Source organism: Bactrocera neohumeralis, chromosome 4, assembly GCF_024586455.1.
Source record: "Bactrocera neohumeralis isolate Rockhampton chromosome 4, APGP_CSIRO_Bneo_wtdbg2-racon-allhic-juicebox.fasta_v2, whole genome shotgun sequence".
Classification (NCBI taxonomy): domain Eukaryota; kingdom Metazoa; phylum Arthropoda; class Insecta; order Diptera; family Tephritidae; genus Bactrocera; species Bactrocera neohumeralis.
In genome coordinates, this window is record NC_065921.1 from 21,580,450 (window position 1) to 21,599,080 (window position 18,631).

The following is an 18,631-nucleotide window of genomic DNA, read 5'->3' on the forward strand; positions in this document are numbered from 1 at the left end:
CTCTGACGTTTGCTGAGAACTCATGTAGGTATTTACTTAATTTTATTATTTCGAGACGCGTAATCGATTACTTCGAATAGGTAATACCCACAAGTTTGCTCGAGATGATGATTTTATAGTAGACTATAATACTTGTATTTTTATGCATGGTTCTAATTTAAGTTGTATGGTAAAGAGCGTGCTTCATCGGAACTCCAATATATGTTTTATCTTTGATCGTGTTTTCACCGAACAGCTCTGTCTTCTGTTTCGAAAATCGACGATTAGCTCTTCATTGTCGCTAAATTTATTAACAGTGCACATTCTCTAAAGATCTAAGAACAGAAAGAAGTTGGTGGCCGTTAGATACGGAGAATATAGTGGATACGGAAGAAATTCGAAACACAATTGCTGCAGATTTCCTATCGCTTTCGTTAACAGCTCAAAATGCGTAGTTTTTTTTGCGATTTCGTCGTGTTCATACTATAAAAGATAACAGAATAATGTAATGCTTTATATGATATTTTCGATTCACCATTTTTCTGCTCGCTTCTGGTATTTTTTTAGAAAAATTACATGTAAAAGCAACAATAAAGTTATCCAGTTAGAGCGTTGTATGTATCACCTAAAACTAATCGAGATAGGTATAGGGTTGTATATACATATATATATGATCTAGATGAAGAGGCGAGTTGAAATCCGGGTAACTGTCTGATTGTCCGTCCTTCCGTGTTAGCTGTAACTTGAGTAAAAATTGAGATATCTTGATAAAATTGGTTGACGATGAACCACTTCCAGGACGGCCATCAACATTAACTGATGATCAACACGTCAAAAGGAACTGGTGCTTGAGAACCGACGATTAACAACCTGAGATCTTACTGGCATCATTGGAATATCGGAAGGCTCAGTGAAAACCATTTTGAAAGATCATTTGGGTCTCAGAAAAGTGAAAGCACTATTGGTTCCAAAATCACTCAATGATTTCCGACTACCTGTATATAATAAAACGTATTATTACTGGCGATGAGTCTTGGATCTATGCTTACGACCTGGAAACAGACGATCAATCGGTCGAATATCGTGGCAATGGTGAGCTGAGTTCGAAAAAACACGTCAAAACATGTGTAAAATCACGGCTATGTTGACAGTTTCTGAATTCTGAACTCTTTCCGACCGGCCAAATTGCCAACATGGAATATTTTTTGAGTATTATGCGTTGATCCTTCGAGAGTTTTCCACCCAATTTTCAACCAATATCGTGCCGGAAACAACGTATTCACCTGATTTATTCCGGGAATTTGAAGAATATATTAAAAATTTATAAATTATGAAAAAAGTCTTACTATTTTTTGCTCAGTGTATAAATTTCTGTGTGGAATAAAGTATTTAAAATTATTATTTTTTCTTCAATAAAACTGGATTTATTTGTGCCAAATGGCGAAAATTATTTTCTTATGTATTTTTTTTAGTATTCTTACCTATAAATATTGTTAAAAATATTTTTTTAGTTATTTTTTTATATAAATTAATTCAATACTTTTGTGTTTCATAAATTATTTCTGTTGTTAACTTCATGAATTATTTCTAAAATTGCGATCTATAAGAAGTAGACATCCTGCTTCCATTCTCTTATACTTCGTTTGAGTTGCAATCGCCTAAGAGAGCACGCGACTGGTTAATACCGTTAGGACGAAGGCAAATATTGAAACCACTTTTCCTGTAGCGCTCGAACAGGGCCATTCATCACCGATGTCGCTAAAAATGTTAGTAGTTAAAACTGTTAAATTTGTGCTCTCAAATCAAAAATAACTGCATATAAGCGATTTTTATGATTTTATGAAATTTTTTTTAACACATTCCTAAAAGAATTACACACACAAACAAATATTTTTAATAATATTTTATATGATTAAGTTTTACAAATGATGCCTCTAAACGTTTACTTTGATTTTTTTTTTGTTTTTTAATAAAAATATGGCAAGGCGTATGGATATGGTAGGCTCGAAGTTAGAATGGGATAGACAACATGATCGTGCGGCTGTTGATGTGGCACATAAAATGTCGGTTCACAACTTACAGCGGGTACTTGTGGTGGTGTATAAGCTCTGGAAAAATATGTTTCAAAGTTTTCAATGCATTTGGCATTAGTTTCGACTGATGTATTCATGTTTGGTTAGTTACTTGAAGTGCGTTCCATATGTGCTCCCATACGAATGTACCGACTTTTAGGGTTAGAAGCGTGGGTTTACTTCTACTCTACGATATTGTTTATGTTTAGAATTGTAAAATATTTTAATAACGTTAAATATGGTGGCTATACCAAATTAAAAAGTCATTTCAAGATCTATCCTTGACAAAGTCTGTAACTACATTGTTAGTTTAGGGGATAAAGATCGTATTTACTTTACGATTTCGAGTTGCCAAACTTAATATATTTGTTCGGTTTTAAGATATTAAAAGTAATAGATGAGAGTAAAGTGAATTATCAGTTAAGTGCTTGAAAAGGGAAAACAAATTAGAAGAAAAGATGAGTTATTAAGACATACGATTTTTGAATTTCCTGCTATCCACACTTTGTTTTCAAAAGCATCATTATTTTCAAGAATAATACGACAAGGGTTGCTAGTCAAAAGTGTATATGCCCTAAATCAAATATTTAAGTTCTCTAATTATGAATTTATTTCTTCTATCAAAATAACTTATATATATTACCCCAAAAATCTTATCAAAATGTTTCTAGACTACTTTGAAGCATTGTCATCGGATTGAAAGCGTCTATCCAAGTATTAAACATGAAAGTATTTGTTGTTCAAGGGTAACTCTTCGGTAAACAATTCAAACAACAGGTTCAACGGAGCATTTGCTAATGTTGTTCGGTTTCCTGAAGCTCTTTGTGTTTGATGTGTTTTAATCACCAGAAAGCACACTTCAAGGAACTCTGCGCAATGTTGATGGTTTGGCAGAATTTGTTTTATTTTCAAATTCGACTATTTTTAGAATTATGTAGATCCGAATGTCATGAGATTAGATCGAAAAATGTAAAATTTATTGTTCTTCGTGTGCTTATACATATACATAGCCATTCTTCTATAAAAACTTAACCTACTCTACGAGTATGGCCATAAACACAAGGGTGATAAGGCGTCTAGTTTAAGCGTAATACGGATACTTCTCAGACCTCCAAAATGAGTTACAGCGTTATCAAAAAGGTAGCATTTTCATACCTTAACTTAACTTGTAATCGTAATACCCAAAAATAATCCAGATTGAAATAGAATTATGTATTTCAAACTGATAAAGTTGACGAACCAAATTGAGCTCTGAAGGTTTGTCTTTCATACAACAGTGCATTAGGATGAAAAAAAACGATTTTTTTCGCTTGCTTAACTTAGATATAAGTTCGTAGAAGCCTCTGAAAAGTTTCTGCAAGTATGAACGCTTAATTGTAACGGGAGGGTCCTCAGCCTTACAGTTTTCTATTTTTTCTTATTATCAAATAGAAAAAATCAAATCTCGTCTACGGCTACTTGAAAAAATATCTCGTTTCATAGATTTTGTAGGGAATTGAATACTCTACAAAAATGCATCCTGATTTTTCGTCAACCTAACATTTTAAAAGATATTAACGGTTTAAGTTTGACTATTTTAAACCATTTTCTTTTTTTCTTATGAATTTTATAACTCAATGATACAAAATCATTATAAATCGAAAATGCTGGAAATTTCTGCTCTACAAAATGGTATTAGAGGTTTAAAATGTTATGAAAATGGGAGTGGCCTTTTTCTCTAAAATGTTTAATGTACATATCTCGTAAACTACAAAAGTTATGCCAGGCAAACACGGTGGGAACACTCTGTTTCACTATTTTACCTTAGTGTATGAAAAAGACATACTGGCATTATTTTTTAAAATGTATTTAAATTGAATTTTTCATTGGATCTGTCCTATACACATTGTGACAAAAAAGCTTCCGGAAATTGTAGTTAAATTCCCCGGGTAAATGATATTAAAAAAGTGTATTTTGCTAAGTTGATTTGTTAACAGTAGCTGCTTAAGTCGGTACACCTCAGTGATACGTTGCGCTTTTTACAATGGATAAAAATATCGAAAAAAGAATTTTTCTCAAATTCTGTATTTCTAACCAAATTTAGTGTGCAGAATCGCTACGAATGTTAGAAAAGGCTTACGGTGATTTAGTTCTATAAAAAACACAAGCCTACGAGTGGTACAAAACCTTCAAAGACGGTCGAGAGATCGTCGAAGACATGCCACGTTCTGGATGACCTTCGACTCCTTCAACCGATGAACATATTAAAAAAGTGAAAAATATGGTGCTTGAAAATCGTCAGACAAGTGTTAGAGAGATAGCAAGAGAGCTCGAAATCTCTCACGAGTCCGCTCGAATGATTTTGATGAATATTTTGAGTATGAAACGCGTTCTTGCTCGACTCGTCCCGATAAAGCGGAATTTTTTCCAAAAAGAATACCCTAAACAGATCACTATGAGCGTACGTCGAAAGCGGCCGAAATTTACACGATGATAATTCACCATCACATCGAGCCATGATTCGTACCGAATTTAAAGCCCAAAACGCGATGAATACCACTTTTTTCACTAGATTTGGCGCCGTGTGATTTTTTCTTGTTCCTCAAACTGAATTTGCCGCTCCTTGGAAACTGTTTTCAGTCGATCGTAGAGATAAAACAAAATTCACTGTAGGAGCTGAAGCCCATCCACTAAAAAGTGCTTATGAAAAGTGTTTCGATAACTGGAAAACTCGTTGGCATAAGTGTATTACATCTGGTGGGGATTACTTTGAGGGCAACAATGTTTGTGTACAATTTCCGGGTACTACTTTGTCAGAATGTAAATTTACTTTGGTTGGTAGTTAAGGATACTAAATATTTTTTAGGCCCATACCTACCCTTGAAGGAACCGCCTGTTAGCGCTTTACTCAGTGTTGTTCATATACGAAACATGTATGTGTGTGTGCTGTGTTACCTTTAATTAAAACTAAATATACACGAAATAAGAAAAGAATAATACATACAAATAAGTGCACACAAATAAACAGCTAATTAAAATAAACACCCAAAATAAATACAAACACGAATATGTAGGTAAATAAGCAAAGTACAGTTTAATGTTAATTTGGCAGATTCGATTAACCACAAACGATTTTATTCGAGTTACTTTACAACAAAGCGATGACAAAGCCACAGAGTATTGCGAACTTGTTTCTGTTTATAAACAATAATTAGTGCAAAAACATGAGTATATAAAATTTCCATAAAAACGTAAGAAACGGAAAGATACATGAAAGGAAAATACAATTTGAGTATATAATAAAATAACAGAAGTGCAGCAGAACAGGAGGACAGAAGAAAATAATACCAAATACATAGTAAAGTTACAATATGCTTAAATGAAAAGAGTGGAAACTACAATAATTCGATTCATTGAGTGACAAAACAGTTATAAACAACAGTTACAGATAATGTTTAGCGTTTGTTGAAGCTTTCTTAGTGTAGGTGTGTATGCATGTTGTGAGTATATTTATTTACTTAACACCGATGACACCGCAAGCCAGACGTCCACCGGCATTTCCAGTCTTCTTCGAATCGGAATGGTTACCCTTGCCCAAATCGTCGGTTAATTCGTGCACGACTAAACCGCGTCCGACGATTGTACGTTTGCCAGTTAAACTGATTAAGTGGTCGGTGAAAGTTGTATCGACAATGCCATTCGCATCGGCCTCTATATTGCCGAGATCGCCAACGTGACGCACTTCATCGCCAGGCGCACCGTGATCCATCTGTGGAGGAGACATTGTTTTATTTTAGTCATGCGCATTAGTATGGAATATTAATTAGATATGGATATATGTCGCAAAGTTTCATGACATTGCAATTGAATCTTTTTCGAGTTATATATATGTACATACATAGGCCTCAAAGTGAATCTATCTCTTTTTTAGTTATAATAGAACAAGAGAAAATGTTAACTTCGACTGTGCCGAAGTAATATCCTTCACAAATACAAAAGGTTCCTTAGAAGAACTTGAGCCCGATCGTTCAGTTTGTATGGCAGCTATATGCTATAGTGATCCAACCTGAACAATTTCTTTAAATATTGCATTATTTCCTTAGACAATAATCCTTGCCAAATTTGGTGAACATATCTTGTCAAATGAAAAAGTTTACTCCGATTGCTCAGTTTGTATGGCAGCTATATGATTTAGTAGTCCGATCTCAACAATAGCTTCGAAGATTTCTCTATCGCCTTAGACAATTATCCACACCAAATTTCGTGAAGATATCTTTTCAAATGAAAAAGTTTTCCATACAAGCACTTGGTACCGATTGTTCAGTTTGTATGCCTGCTATATGCTATATTGCTCCGATATCGGCCGCTTCGATAAATGAGCGGCTTCTTGTTGAGAAAAAAACGGATGGAAATTTTCAGATCAATATCTGAAAAACTGAGAGACTAGATCGTATATGTACAAGTATATACCGACAGACGATAACAGAGAAGACGAACATGAATAAATCGGCTCAGTTTATAATACTGATAATTTGTATATATAGGTTTCTTTCTGGGAGTTACAAGCATCGTGAAAAACTTAATATACCCTGTTCAGGATTAAAGCTAACATTCGACCACATCGAAACTAGAATTTCCTTCATTAGTGTATATAGCTAAATCGACACAGCTCGTCACGCTAATTTTTTATTTTCATATGTACGCGATACTTCTTTTTGGGTGCTACAGACTTCATGGCAAACTTAATATACGTATACCCTGATTACGATATAAAAATTATGACTTCTGTGGATGGACAAAAAAACCGTTGGTGCTAATTGATGGCTTGACGAAAGTTAAGGCAAGTATGTTCCCGTATATTCAATGGTCGAACACTGGCATGCTGAATTGTGTCCTACCATACCAAAACAAATGATGCACCTTGTGCACGAAGGTTACAAGAGGCAGTGACGCCAGAGAATATCGCAAAAATTCATGAGATTGGGTAACCGTAGAAGGAAATCGAGTGAATTAGTTAACCACTTTGGCATCTCTCAAAGCAACTCGTAGGTCATATTAGTCACGAATTCTTGCAAATGAAAAGTTTTGCGCCTCTTTTTTGTATAACGATCAAGGCTGCGGCTCATTCAGCTGGTGATCGACTAATATATTGAAGTATTTACATAATGAACTAGTGCGTAACCTTGAATTTAATTTAATTTAGAAAGACATTGACTATTTTTTACGATTTTTTGTTATAATAATATAGAAATTTGTCAAATACCTACCTTATCGGGATTAAAATGTGCGCCAGTACTGAGACAGCCGCCAGTCAAGTCGCCCTTCTCGTGCACATGGAAACCGTGTTTACCGGGAGTCAGTCCCTCCAAATAGACCCGCACGTGAACATTTTCGGAGCAGCCATTTTGAATGAAAGTGACATTACCCTTCACCGTGGAGGTACCCGCCAAGTAGGCAATCGCTTCCATTGTGGAACTTTTCTGAGATTGCGGCACCATTATTAATAATGACGATACATAAAGCACATTAGACACATAAATACATATCTAAAAATAAATTTAATTCACTGTTAAGACCTTACCTGTGCCAGGGCGCTGACCGCACACAAGGCCAGTGTGACTATTAAGGCGTAATGAGAGTGCATTTTTTTGGCAATTCACTAAAATGAGGGAGAGTAACAGTTTAATATTTGAATATCAATATGCAAGTTATTTTAGTATATACTTTTATGTGCTTGTATGTGTAAAACACTTTTGTAGAGTAATATGTCTAAATTAATCTATATTGTCATACTCGGAGAACGAAAAAGTAGTATATAGCTATAACTAATAGAACTGAGATAAAATTATAGATATCTTAAGCTACCACAACTAACTAAAACAACCTCGCGACTATATTCCGTATTACCTTATGTGCCTAGAAAATACTTCTTTTTATGATGTTCTCTAAGCATGGTCGTGAACTAAACTAAATAGGGTCATATCCATGTCTACTCTTTTTTGAATTCTTATTGCGACATAAAAAATAATCAACCTGGTCTATAAACTTCATAAATATTTATTTTTATATTCATATTGCTAATTCCAAATGTATATTCGGGCTCACATCTCCACTGAATATACTGATCAACCCGTCTACTCTTAGCGCAATACTTTATTTAAGGGGTTACATGGGTTTACGGATTTAAAAAAATCAAATTATTCATTGGCTTCTTTTTCTTTACTGGCGTAGACACCGCTTAAGCGATTATAGCCGAGTTCGAGGCGAATTTTCCACCAGCAAAATAATTCGCTATAGACAGACACAGATCACTTGGTGCCACATCCGGACCAACCTCCCAACCAAAACCTATTGACCAAAGTTAGACACTTCTGGACGATTTTTGCCTTCACACGGTGTAATTGTTGCCAGTACAGATACGACTTAAGGCTTGAGCTTCTACCCGATAGTGGATGATTTCCTCCCAGTCTCACAAAACGCAATGCAAAACCCTCCACACCGTCAAACAATTTTGAATCAAACAATTACAAAACTGTCAAAAAAGTTTTTTTAGTATGACATTTAGCTTTTGACGTCAAAACCAACTTTTGAAGGTCACATATTGTTTCTTACGTCTTTTGTCCCTCGACACGCAAAGTCGCACCTCCTAGAGGATGGTTCCGAAACAATTTTTCATAATGGCCAATAACCGCTCGGACATTTTGGAGACATTTTTTAATTATATACATATATATTTATACTCTGATCAGAGTGTATAAAGTTTGCAACGAAGTTTGTAACACCCTGGAAATCAAGAAACGTCGGGGACCCTATAAAATATATATTTAAATGATCAGCATGTTGAGCTGAGTCGATTTAGCTATGTCCGTCTCTTTGTCTGTACGTATGCGAACTAGTTCTTCAGTTTTTAAGATATCCGATCTAATTTTGCACACCTTTTTTTCTTGCTAAGAAGCTGCTAATTAGTAGGATGCGCTCGTTAATGTCTGTGAAATAATGCTTTCCGACTCTCAGGATGTAGTGAAACGTATTATTACTGGCTATGAGTCTTGGATCTATGCTTACGACCCAGAAACAATGATCAGTCGGCCGAATATCGTGACAAAGGTGATCCGAAGCCAAAAAAACCACGCCAAAGTAGGTCAAAAATCAAATTATCGATGTTATGTTGAAAAATCTAATTAAATTATTGTATTCGTAAAAGAGCCCGGAATTTTGGGCCGATAACACACTGAAGGTTATTCATGAAATTGACTTTAACAACTGTTTCCTAAATTGGAAAAAAACGTTGGCACAAGTATACTACTTTGAGGGGACGACATAGATTTTGAGGAATAAGTCTTACTTTTTTTTTTGCTCATAGTAGTATGTATGTACCAACCAACTGTGCGAGAAATCAATGTACAGGAAAAAATTATGAGGGACAAATTATATATTTTACTATAAAAGCAATATTTTTTACCGTTAAGGTCGTAAAATTAATGAGATAGTTTAATTTTTTATAAGAAAAATGTCGTTTGAAAATCTAAAAATATATAAATATAACATCGAAAGTGATATTTGAGCTGGTGTAATGTTATCCATTCAAGAAAAAAAATAGTATACTTTACAACTGCAACAATAATGAATGTTTAGAGTCTGTCGTACAATAGCTGCGTTGTGATTTATTGCTTGACGTCAAAAGCCAGTGTTAACTACATTGCTCGAAAACAGCTGTTAAAACTAAACGAATCATACATACATATATCACATATTTATTTCGGGAAGTGAAAATACACAAACTTACATTGCAAAATTTATGAATAAAATAAAAAATTCGCTGATAAGAAACAAAACACGCGTCGACACAATCTGCCCGACATTTGTAATTTACACTGCCCCCCTGTGATTTACTCTGCCTGTCAGCATAACCTTAATTTTTAAATTTTTTGTGGGTCAGTGAGCATAAAGTGAGATTTGCCCAAATGAATTTTATTGGAAAGGTGAATTCACTTTTCATACAAAACTGAGACATACCTATTTACTGGTATGTATCCACATATGTACATATATATATGTATGTATGATTATATTCGTGCTTTTATAGCGCTTTAGTGCTGAAGCACTTATTCTCTGTAATTTTGCTACAAATGTAGAAACTTACAGGGTTACGTCCACTTCAATTGCTGCCTTTCCAATTGCGCTGATTTTTTTGCATATCATTTTTGTAGGCTAGCATGTGTTATACTCGTATATATTTACCTATTATTATATTTTTTATATCTATAGTATGCCTACAACTCAAGTAGTAACGCTTGAGAATCGTGCGCATATTTGTGGAAGTGTGTTTCCGTATCCCTGAGATATTTCATTTTCTCATTTAATGATCCATAAATATTTGTTGAAATATGCCTACTATTCTGCATCGTATTCAACGCTATTTCATTTCATTATGACCTTGTTTAGCACATATAAATTGAATGCTAACGAGGGTGGTCTAAATACTTTCAGATTTCTGAATAAATTTTCGAACATAACATTTTTGAGATTAAATATCGTAAGACTTGCAGTGCTTACTCTAACATTTTGAGATACAAAGCAAGACAAAATAAGTGCAAAAATCCCCTTGTTTTAAGAGTGCCACTTGAAATCAAATAGCTCTTACATATTAATGCCATACAAAGTACAAATAAGAAATAATCTACGTGCAAGTTACACAGTGAGACTAAGGTAAACAAGTGGACATAAAATGCTAGGTTTTGAAAGAAATGAACATGTGTAGCTATATATTTAACGAAAAAACGCTGCTGATACCAAAAAGTATTTTATTGAGAGTTATTCGGGCTCTACGTCAGACAAAGTAGGCACTTCTAAGTGGCTTGGTCAATTCCGTACATATCATATGAGCTCCGAGGCACAAAGAGACTGGTATGGGCGAAGCTATTAAAAAAAATCCACAAAATTATTTCGGATTAAGCTGAAGAAACTCTTAAAAGTTTGTATATAACCAATTGAAAAGTCCCTGGCCTACACGTTTTTTGACAAAATTCTTGTTTTTTAATCAACATATGCAGTTCATGTCAAGGGTGATACACTAATTATAGTGACCCTCAAACTTTCCAATACCATTTTTTGTTGTACGATTTGCCCTATGCTTCCAAATAGGTCTCAGTTTTGGCGATCAGCTCTTCAATTAAAGAAATTTTTTTCGCAGCGAGCATTCTTTTGAGAACTGAGAACAGAAAATAGTCGTTTGGGGCCTGAATCTGAAGAATACGTTGGTTTCCGGAGCCAAATTCATATGTCTGTTTGTTTTCACTGACTTGTGACACGGTGCATTGTCTTCGTCAAATAGCACTTTCCTTTGCTACAAAAGCGACCGTTTTTCGGTGATTTCGTCCTTCAAACGTTGTTGATGATCCTCCCTTTTCAAGGTAGGCAATAAAAATTATTCCATACGCATCCCAAAATACAGACGCCATAACCTTGCCAGCCGACTGTTGCGTTTATCCATGCTTTGGAGCGGGTTCATCGTGCGTAGTCCACTCGGATGACTGTCAATTGGACTTCGGGGTGAAATAATGGAGCCATGTTTCATCCAAGTTAGATCACGCGGCACCCACTTTGCACAGAGATTTCTCATACCCAAATATTCGTGAATTATATATTGTACACGTTCAGCTGATATCTTTAGAGTGCCTGCGCTGTCGAACAATTTCAGTTTACGGTCATCCAAAATTATTTTCTGGACCTCTTTTGGGCGCCCACTGCGTTCACTGTTTTCGCTGCTAATTTCGCTACGTCTAAACTTAACATAACAATCCTTGATGTTTGTTTTATCTGGGGCAATGTCCGGAAACTAGTCATCAAGCCAAGTTTTTGCTTCAACTATATTTCCTCAAAAAGCAATATTCTATCAAAATCCAAAGCTTGTCAAACCGTTAATAACAACTATAGCAAATTTGCTTGGAATTGCTTAAGTATGCAACTTATTCCTCTTCTTTGGTCCGACCGAATCCTTCAGGTTCTCAGACGTCAATTCGCTGGATATAAAACTGCCAGTCATGATGAAGTGAAGTATTTTGAAACAAAGGGCATTTCGTACTAGAAAGTGGTATTGAGACGTTGAAAGATCACTATAAAAATTGAAAAACAAGAAAAAATGCCCAACAACGGCTGCACCGAAACTATAATACTTTTTACAGGTACCTTTCTTATAGCTTAAAAAATTATAAAAAAATTTTGATAACAATCCATGCCAAATTTCGTGAAGATATATTGTCAAATAAAAAAGTTTTCCAATTTCAGATCAATACTGTCAAAACTGAGGCATTAATTTAGATATATGTATACAAGTACATACATATACTAGAGACGGATATGGGTAAACCGACTCGGCTCAACACACCGATCTTTTACATATACATACATATTTATAGTTTATGTGTAGTAGGTATATTTTATAGGTTATTTTATAGGGTCTCCAACGTGTCCTTGTTACAAATTTCGTGGCAGAATTAATAGACCTTGTTCAAGGTACAATGAAATAAAATTTTGCAAAGAATGTTTTTTTTTTTAACTTTTACTTTTAGAAATGAAATCTAATTTTCAAAGAAGAGTTAAACAATTTTTTACTGACTACCAAACTTATTTGGTGACCCTCGTAATGCCATAAAAATCGCTAAGTCATTAAAAAATATTTTTGAGAAATTTTTGCTAAACAATGAAAGAGTACACTTGAAATATTTAAACCCAATGAATGAATTGCTTTGCTGTATAATGTTTGTCTACTTAAACTCAGATACTAAGTTTCAATACTCTCGTAGGAAAGTTTTTAATTTGTTATCTAATAGCATTGACAGACGGCAGCGTTAAACCAGATTAATTGCATTTTTCGGGATTAACTCAGGAGTTACCACAGCTAACTCCGTTGCTGAATCCAAAAATAACTCTCAAAATTTTAGGGAGTTTGTGAGATTTTCGTTGGCAACATTGTTAAATATGGCCAATTTTCATCTATTGTGAATGAAATACAAGCAACCCTGACAGCTGTTTATCAAATTCTCAATATAATATCAATAAAACTTCTATGTTATGATGCAGTTTTAAAAATAATGTGTTGATATGCTTTTGTAATAAAAAATGGTTTGGTAAAAATTGGTCGGCTAACAACCGTAATGTTTATCTTCTATCAATTTTCATTGAAAATATTATAAAAAGGACAATGAGCTGTTTATGAGAGTTTCAAACTCGCATAGCTGCCGTCTGTCACCTACAAATTTGGATCTGATTAAGTGCGCAGTTAATCCGGATTAACGCTGCCGTCTGTCAAGGCTATAAGACAATTGTAACCGGTAAATATGCATAATACATATATTTGTGTTTTAAGTGAGTACTCCTGCAGTAATCACAATCCGTATCATGATTCGTGGTAATCACTGATAAGCTTAGGTATTTTGATAGATCTTTGACCTGAGAATAAAATTCCTTAAAGCCATTAAATATGTACACTTAAAATAATAATAGCAAAAATAGCAGGTACTTAAATGCAATTCAAATCATTTATATTAATTTAAATAGGTATATGACATTTTAAGTATTAGTTTTGAATCACGTATTGCTTATCATGTCATAATTGGATTAATTTTCAAGAGGCAAGTCATTATGTTTATTGTTGTTTTTTATTAATTTTTTTTTTTATATTTTTCACATTTAAAAAATTACTATATGTGTGTGTATTTTTCTCCTTCGTTTTAAAAGTTTTGTGATTTTTTAGTTTTTTTTATAAAGAATTTAAAGTAGTGAGTACACCATTTTAGGAGAAAGTAGTAATTCCACAACGAAACACAACCTTGATAATATTTTCTGTGATACAACAAAATTAACACATAATCAGCAATTAAAATAGTTTCAGGGTAGAATTTTGCGTTTTGTGAAAGTAAATTTCAATTTCGTTGCAAATAATAGAGATCTCATTAGCGACATTATGACAATTTTTACACTGCGCTATCGCTTAGGTGATTACGGTGTTAATCTAAATTACCATATAACAAACATATATAATGATTTCTGGCTCATTTTACAAATAAAGTGGCAATTAGCAAACTTTCTAAATATTTGTTCTAATTGACTTCATAAAATAAAGTATAACATGACTTTTTTGCTCTATGATCGTGATCTGGCTAGTTTTCCTGGTAATAAAGATAACCAAAATTGATAATCAGGAAAATTAGTGACATTAACAGCTTGCTTTCACAGTTAAAAAAATATCTTTTCTCATACAAGAGTACTTTCGTTGTTGGAAAAGTCGATTTCATATTTTAAATTCTACTAAATGTATTTTGTATAAGGTCCAATGAAAAATAAAAAAAAAGATCAATAAATCAAAACCTCTCTGAACTATGTTGGGTACAATGATAAAAAAATTGTTCCCCAATGAATGAAGTTTTGTAGTAGAGTATGCAAATCTCTGTCAATGACGATAACATCGAAAAAGTTAGAGAAACAGTGCTTGGCAATCGTAGTGATGGCAGAGAGATAGTAGATTTTTGTTTGTGATTGTATTTGGGTATGAGAGATAGCAGAGAGAACATCTGTTATGGATGAACTCCACATATTTTCGATCATATTTTGGTTAATGTTTTGGGTATCAGGCCTGTCAATGCTAGACTCGTTGCAAAAATCCTGCAATTTAGCAAACACGATGTCGAGTAGAAGCTGTATGATATATGCTGAAGAACAAACCAGCTCCAAATTAAGCTGAAACCGAAAAATCCAAAATTTGCTGGAAGCACAGTGGGCTATTCCAGCCGAGGTTTATTACAAATGTATGGACAATTGGATTTAGCCTTGGCATGCTTGTATTGGCTAAAAGGGAGCCTATTTTGAAGGCAATAGTAAACTTTTGTATAAAAATACGTAAAATTTTTTTTTTTTTGTTTTTTTCTGTTCCGTCAAATTTAATCAGATGATATATGCCATATATCTCTTATACCTCGAAGATTCTAAAAGAGCAAAAATCTTTTAAGTTGGCACATTGGATTTGAATTGATTTCATTTTATATAATTTTTCTGTGCTATTTCACTCGGTTGATTCAGAGGTATTCTCATTTTTTGTTAGAGAAAGAGTTCTTTGATTGGTGTTAATAGTTGGAATTCTTATATTAGTATGTGCTTCAAGTGGTATTGCTGCTACAACATGATTAAAGGGGCTTTATGCCTATCAATACATCTTAGAGATATGCCAATAAAGAAAAATATAGGGAATACGACAGTTCTCTGAGTATTTGAGTTTAAAATTACTAGGAAAGTTTCCGGTTGATGTTTGGTGTCATCATCTTTATGAACATTGTGACTAATGCTTGTTCCCGAAATTGAAATTATTATTAGTAAACTGAAAGCTTAAACGGAAATTCGCGGATGGAAGTTAAGGCAGTCTTCTAACAATTGTGTATGTTGGCAACATTAAACTGACTTGACTTGTAAATCAATAATAGTATTATATTTATTTATGTTGATTATTTTATTTTATTATAAACTCAATGAGAAAATCTTCATGCGCACTATATAGTATATCTTATAAGATCACTCAAGAGAGAACTTAAGTATTTTCTCTGGGAAGATGATCTAAGACTGTGAAAGGCGATCAAGGGGCCATTGAAGGGGAGGTTGAAATATATGTACAAGGATTGTTCCAAAGTAAACAGGCCTTAAAAAAACAGAACAAATGGATTTTCGGCAAAATCAATTTATTTTATTCAAAATAGTCTCCTTCTGCTTCAATACAGCCCTTTGTACGGTCCAAAAGCATGTCGAACTAGTGTTTTAGCTCGTTGGCCAGTATGCCAGTGCAAGCCTTTTGAATGGCCTCTACGTCTGCATAACGCTTTCCTTTGATGGGCAAATGCATTTTTCCGAAAAGGAAGAAGTCGCACGGTGCCATATCAGGTGAATACGGGGAGTGGTTAATGGTTAAAATGTGATTTTCGGTCAAATAATCGTCCTTCGAATGTTGGATTCTGAGCAATATTTGGTCGTCAGTCAATTTGTGCGGAACAAACCGTGCACACACCTTTCGTAAGCCCAAATGTTCAGTCAAAATGCGATAAATCGATGTTTTGGCGATGGTCAATTCCATTTCCATGATTTTCAATGATGACTTCGGCTGATTTTTAATGAATTCACGCACAGTTTCGATGGAATTTCCGGTGATCACGGATTTTGATTGAACCACATGTTGATCGTTATTTATGTACTCACAACCGCTTTGAAAAGGTTGAAACCACTCGTGCACTCTATTACCGGATTGACAATCATCGCCATAAACTTGTTTCATCAATTGAAACGTTTCGGTAAAAGTTTTACCAATTTTGAAACAAAATTTAATGTTGGCTATTTGTTCGAAACTCATTTTCGCACGAAAACACAAACACACTGACACTTAAAACGCAATAACTTCACTTCCAATCAATGAAATGTCATTAAATTCTCACTGGATAATTGATAATAATAGCAGATTCTAACGCCCCTCATATCGACATATAGATGGCGCCACCAGGGGGCGCTAGATTCAAAAAGTCCTGTTTACTTTGGAACCCACCTTGTATACATATAAATGAACATAGTGACACGCTGAGTTCATTTAGCTATTTTCAAAATACTCCTTCTGTTTCTGAGATATCGATCTGAAATTTTGCACACATCCCTTTCTCTCCAAGAAACTGCTCTTTTGTTGCATCGGCCCATATCGGACAACTATTGCATGTTGTTGCTGAACGATCAAAATGAAGTTCTTGTATGAAAATCTTTGCCATACGATTAGATATCTTCACGAAATGTGACATGGATCATTCTTCAAATCATCTATACAATCTCAGAACAACTGTTCAGATCGAATCACTATAGCACGTAGCTGCCATACAGATTGACCCTTCAAAATCAAGTTCTCGTATGGAAAACTTTTTACTGTGATAAGATATCGTCACGAAGTTTGGCATGGGTTATTGTTATTATAGCGCATTTGATATTTGGTAGAGCCACTTAAGCACAACCTGTTTTCGAAGGCTTTTAGCCAGCGCCTTAAAGCTTGCTCAGAAGAATGTACTAGATGTTTTCAGAAATAAATGCAAACAAAAGCAATAAGACGGCAAAAATATACAAGTATACTTGTATATGTACCATGCATATGCACATACATATCTACACAGTATTTCGAGTGCAAGCCAGAAGTCAATGCCGAGTTTTAAGGCACAAAATTGTGGCTTAACCACTTTACTTCAAAGCACTTCAGTATTTATCGTACTTTATCGTTCCGAGTGTGAATGTCATTATTTATACAAAAATATTTTCATATTTTTTTTCATATTGTGTAGTACCTGATTTCTTTGTTCAACTGCACTGATTATAAATGCGCCTCACCTTAAATAATTTTTCGCACCACTTTAAACCCTCTTGCTATTCAACTTTTACTTTTGTATTTTATTTATTTAACGCCTGCGCGCCAACTTCAACGACGATGCTCAATACGAAACTGAACTAAACGACAGTTGAACACAAACTGTTTATAAACTGTATTTACTCGCATCCGCGGTGATCAGGCGTAGCCGCCCACCGCGCCAATTGCCGCTTAAATCTGTAACCTGTCTCGGTGATGTAACGTGACGTGAGAATCAATCCACTTACTCGCATTCTAAGTTATACCTGCTTTTGAGCATTTGGGTATGCAAATAACTTGCAATCGTGCTGTTTTGTGCTCTTGCATTCGGCACTTGTAAAAAAATAACGAAAAGCTTTGGTTGTTATAAAACAAATAAATTGACCTATCAGTGAGAATGCGACTCGTAGTGGACAGCGGTGCGGCTGAGTGAGTTTAGATTTCTTGTGGTGAGTGGCGCTGAGTTGCGTTGAGAATAGTAACAGTGCAGTGAGCGTAGAGTTTTAAAGAGGCACATTCCGTTAAATTGTTGATAGTGTTTGCAAATAACGCAATTAATATATACATACATATTCACTACCTGTATTTACATAAATAACAATTTAAAACGAATAAGGTGAGCTTCAATTTATGCGGAACGAAATATGAAGTACTCTCTCAAAGAATAATGGTTAAAGGAGTGAAATGTCATAATAAATTTATAATTTCTGTAAACAGTTTCGTTTCGAAGAAATGGGTTGCAAACTGGGTCCCTGACAAATTTCCTTATAACTTTTCAGTTTCATTAAGATACTTTATAAAGGGTGTTTGTTTTTTTTTTGACCATGAACCAATGATTCCTTCTGTTTTTTGAGGATGTAAGAACGTCTCAACAATGGCTTGTGGATTATCGTCACTCCAAATGTGACTATTAAACTAATAGAGAGCTTCAACGCAGAACAAAATATTCTTGTGAAAATCGGAATCCGTCTCCTCTTGTTTTGGGGCCGTTCACCGAAGATACGAGGCGCTTGGTAATATTGTAAGCCCGCAAACTAAGCCTGCTGCTAAGAGCCTGCTGCAAAATATTCCATAAGGTGGATGGGCCAAGCTCAAATTGTTGTGGCTCATCCAGGTCCTCTTCGATACTCTGCTCCACATCAGCAATAGCGTATTCGATGCGCATTGTATGACGTCACTGTGGATACCC

The 18,631-nt window shown here is 34.6% G+C and overlaps 1 protein-coding gene across 2 annotated transcripts; it reads right to left on the reverse strand.

Annotated features, from left to right (window-relative positions):
• Positions 1–1,367: 1,367 nt before the first annotated feature.
• LOC126756041 (extracellular superoxide dismutase [Cu-Zn]) lies at positions 1,368–17,575 on the reverse strand. 2 transcript variants are annotated; one of them, XM_050468841.1, is made up of 5 exons: positions 17,427–17,575; positions 7,612–7,689; positions 7,298–7,510; positions 5,549–5,799; positions 1,368–1,737 (listed from the first exon to the last, which is right to left on the reverse strand). In XM_050468841.1, exons 2-5 carry the CDS (start codon positions 7,672–7,674, stop codon positions 1,638–1,640), a joined length of 627 nt encoding a protein of 208 aa, XP_050324798.1. In that variant the 5' UTR covers positions 7,675–7,689; positions 17,427–17,575; the 3' UTR covers positions 1,368–1,637. The 2 variants fall into 2 exon arrangements, with proteins under 2 accessions (XP_050324798.1, XP_050324799.1); XM_050468842.1 differs by lacking the exon at positions 17,427–17,575 and adding an exon at positions 17,384–17,405.
• Positions 17,576–18,631: the final 1,056 nt, after the last annotated feature.

What these genes read in the sequence shown, in the direction of transcription:
- LOC126756041 (XM_050468841.1), bottom strand. Translation starts at nt 7,674, where the DNA reads ATGCACTCTCATTACGCCTTAATAGTCACACTGGCCTTGTGTGCGGTC. An exon ending in CGGTCAGCGCCCTGGCACAG is followed by an intron (nt 7,511 to 7,611) that starts GTAAGGTCTTAA and finishes CCGCAATCTCAG; the next exon opens with AAAAGTTCCACAATGGAAGC. An exon ending in TGCGGTGTCATCGGTGTTAA is followed by an intron (nt 1,738 to 5,548) that starts GTAAATAAATAT and finishes TAACATTTTTAG; the next exon opens with CGACATCGGTGATGAATGGC.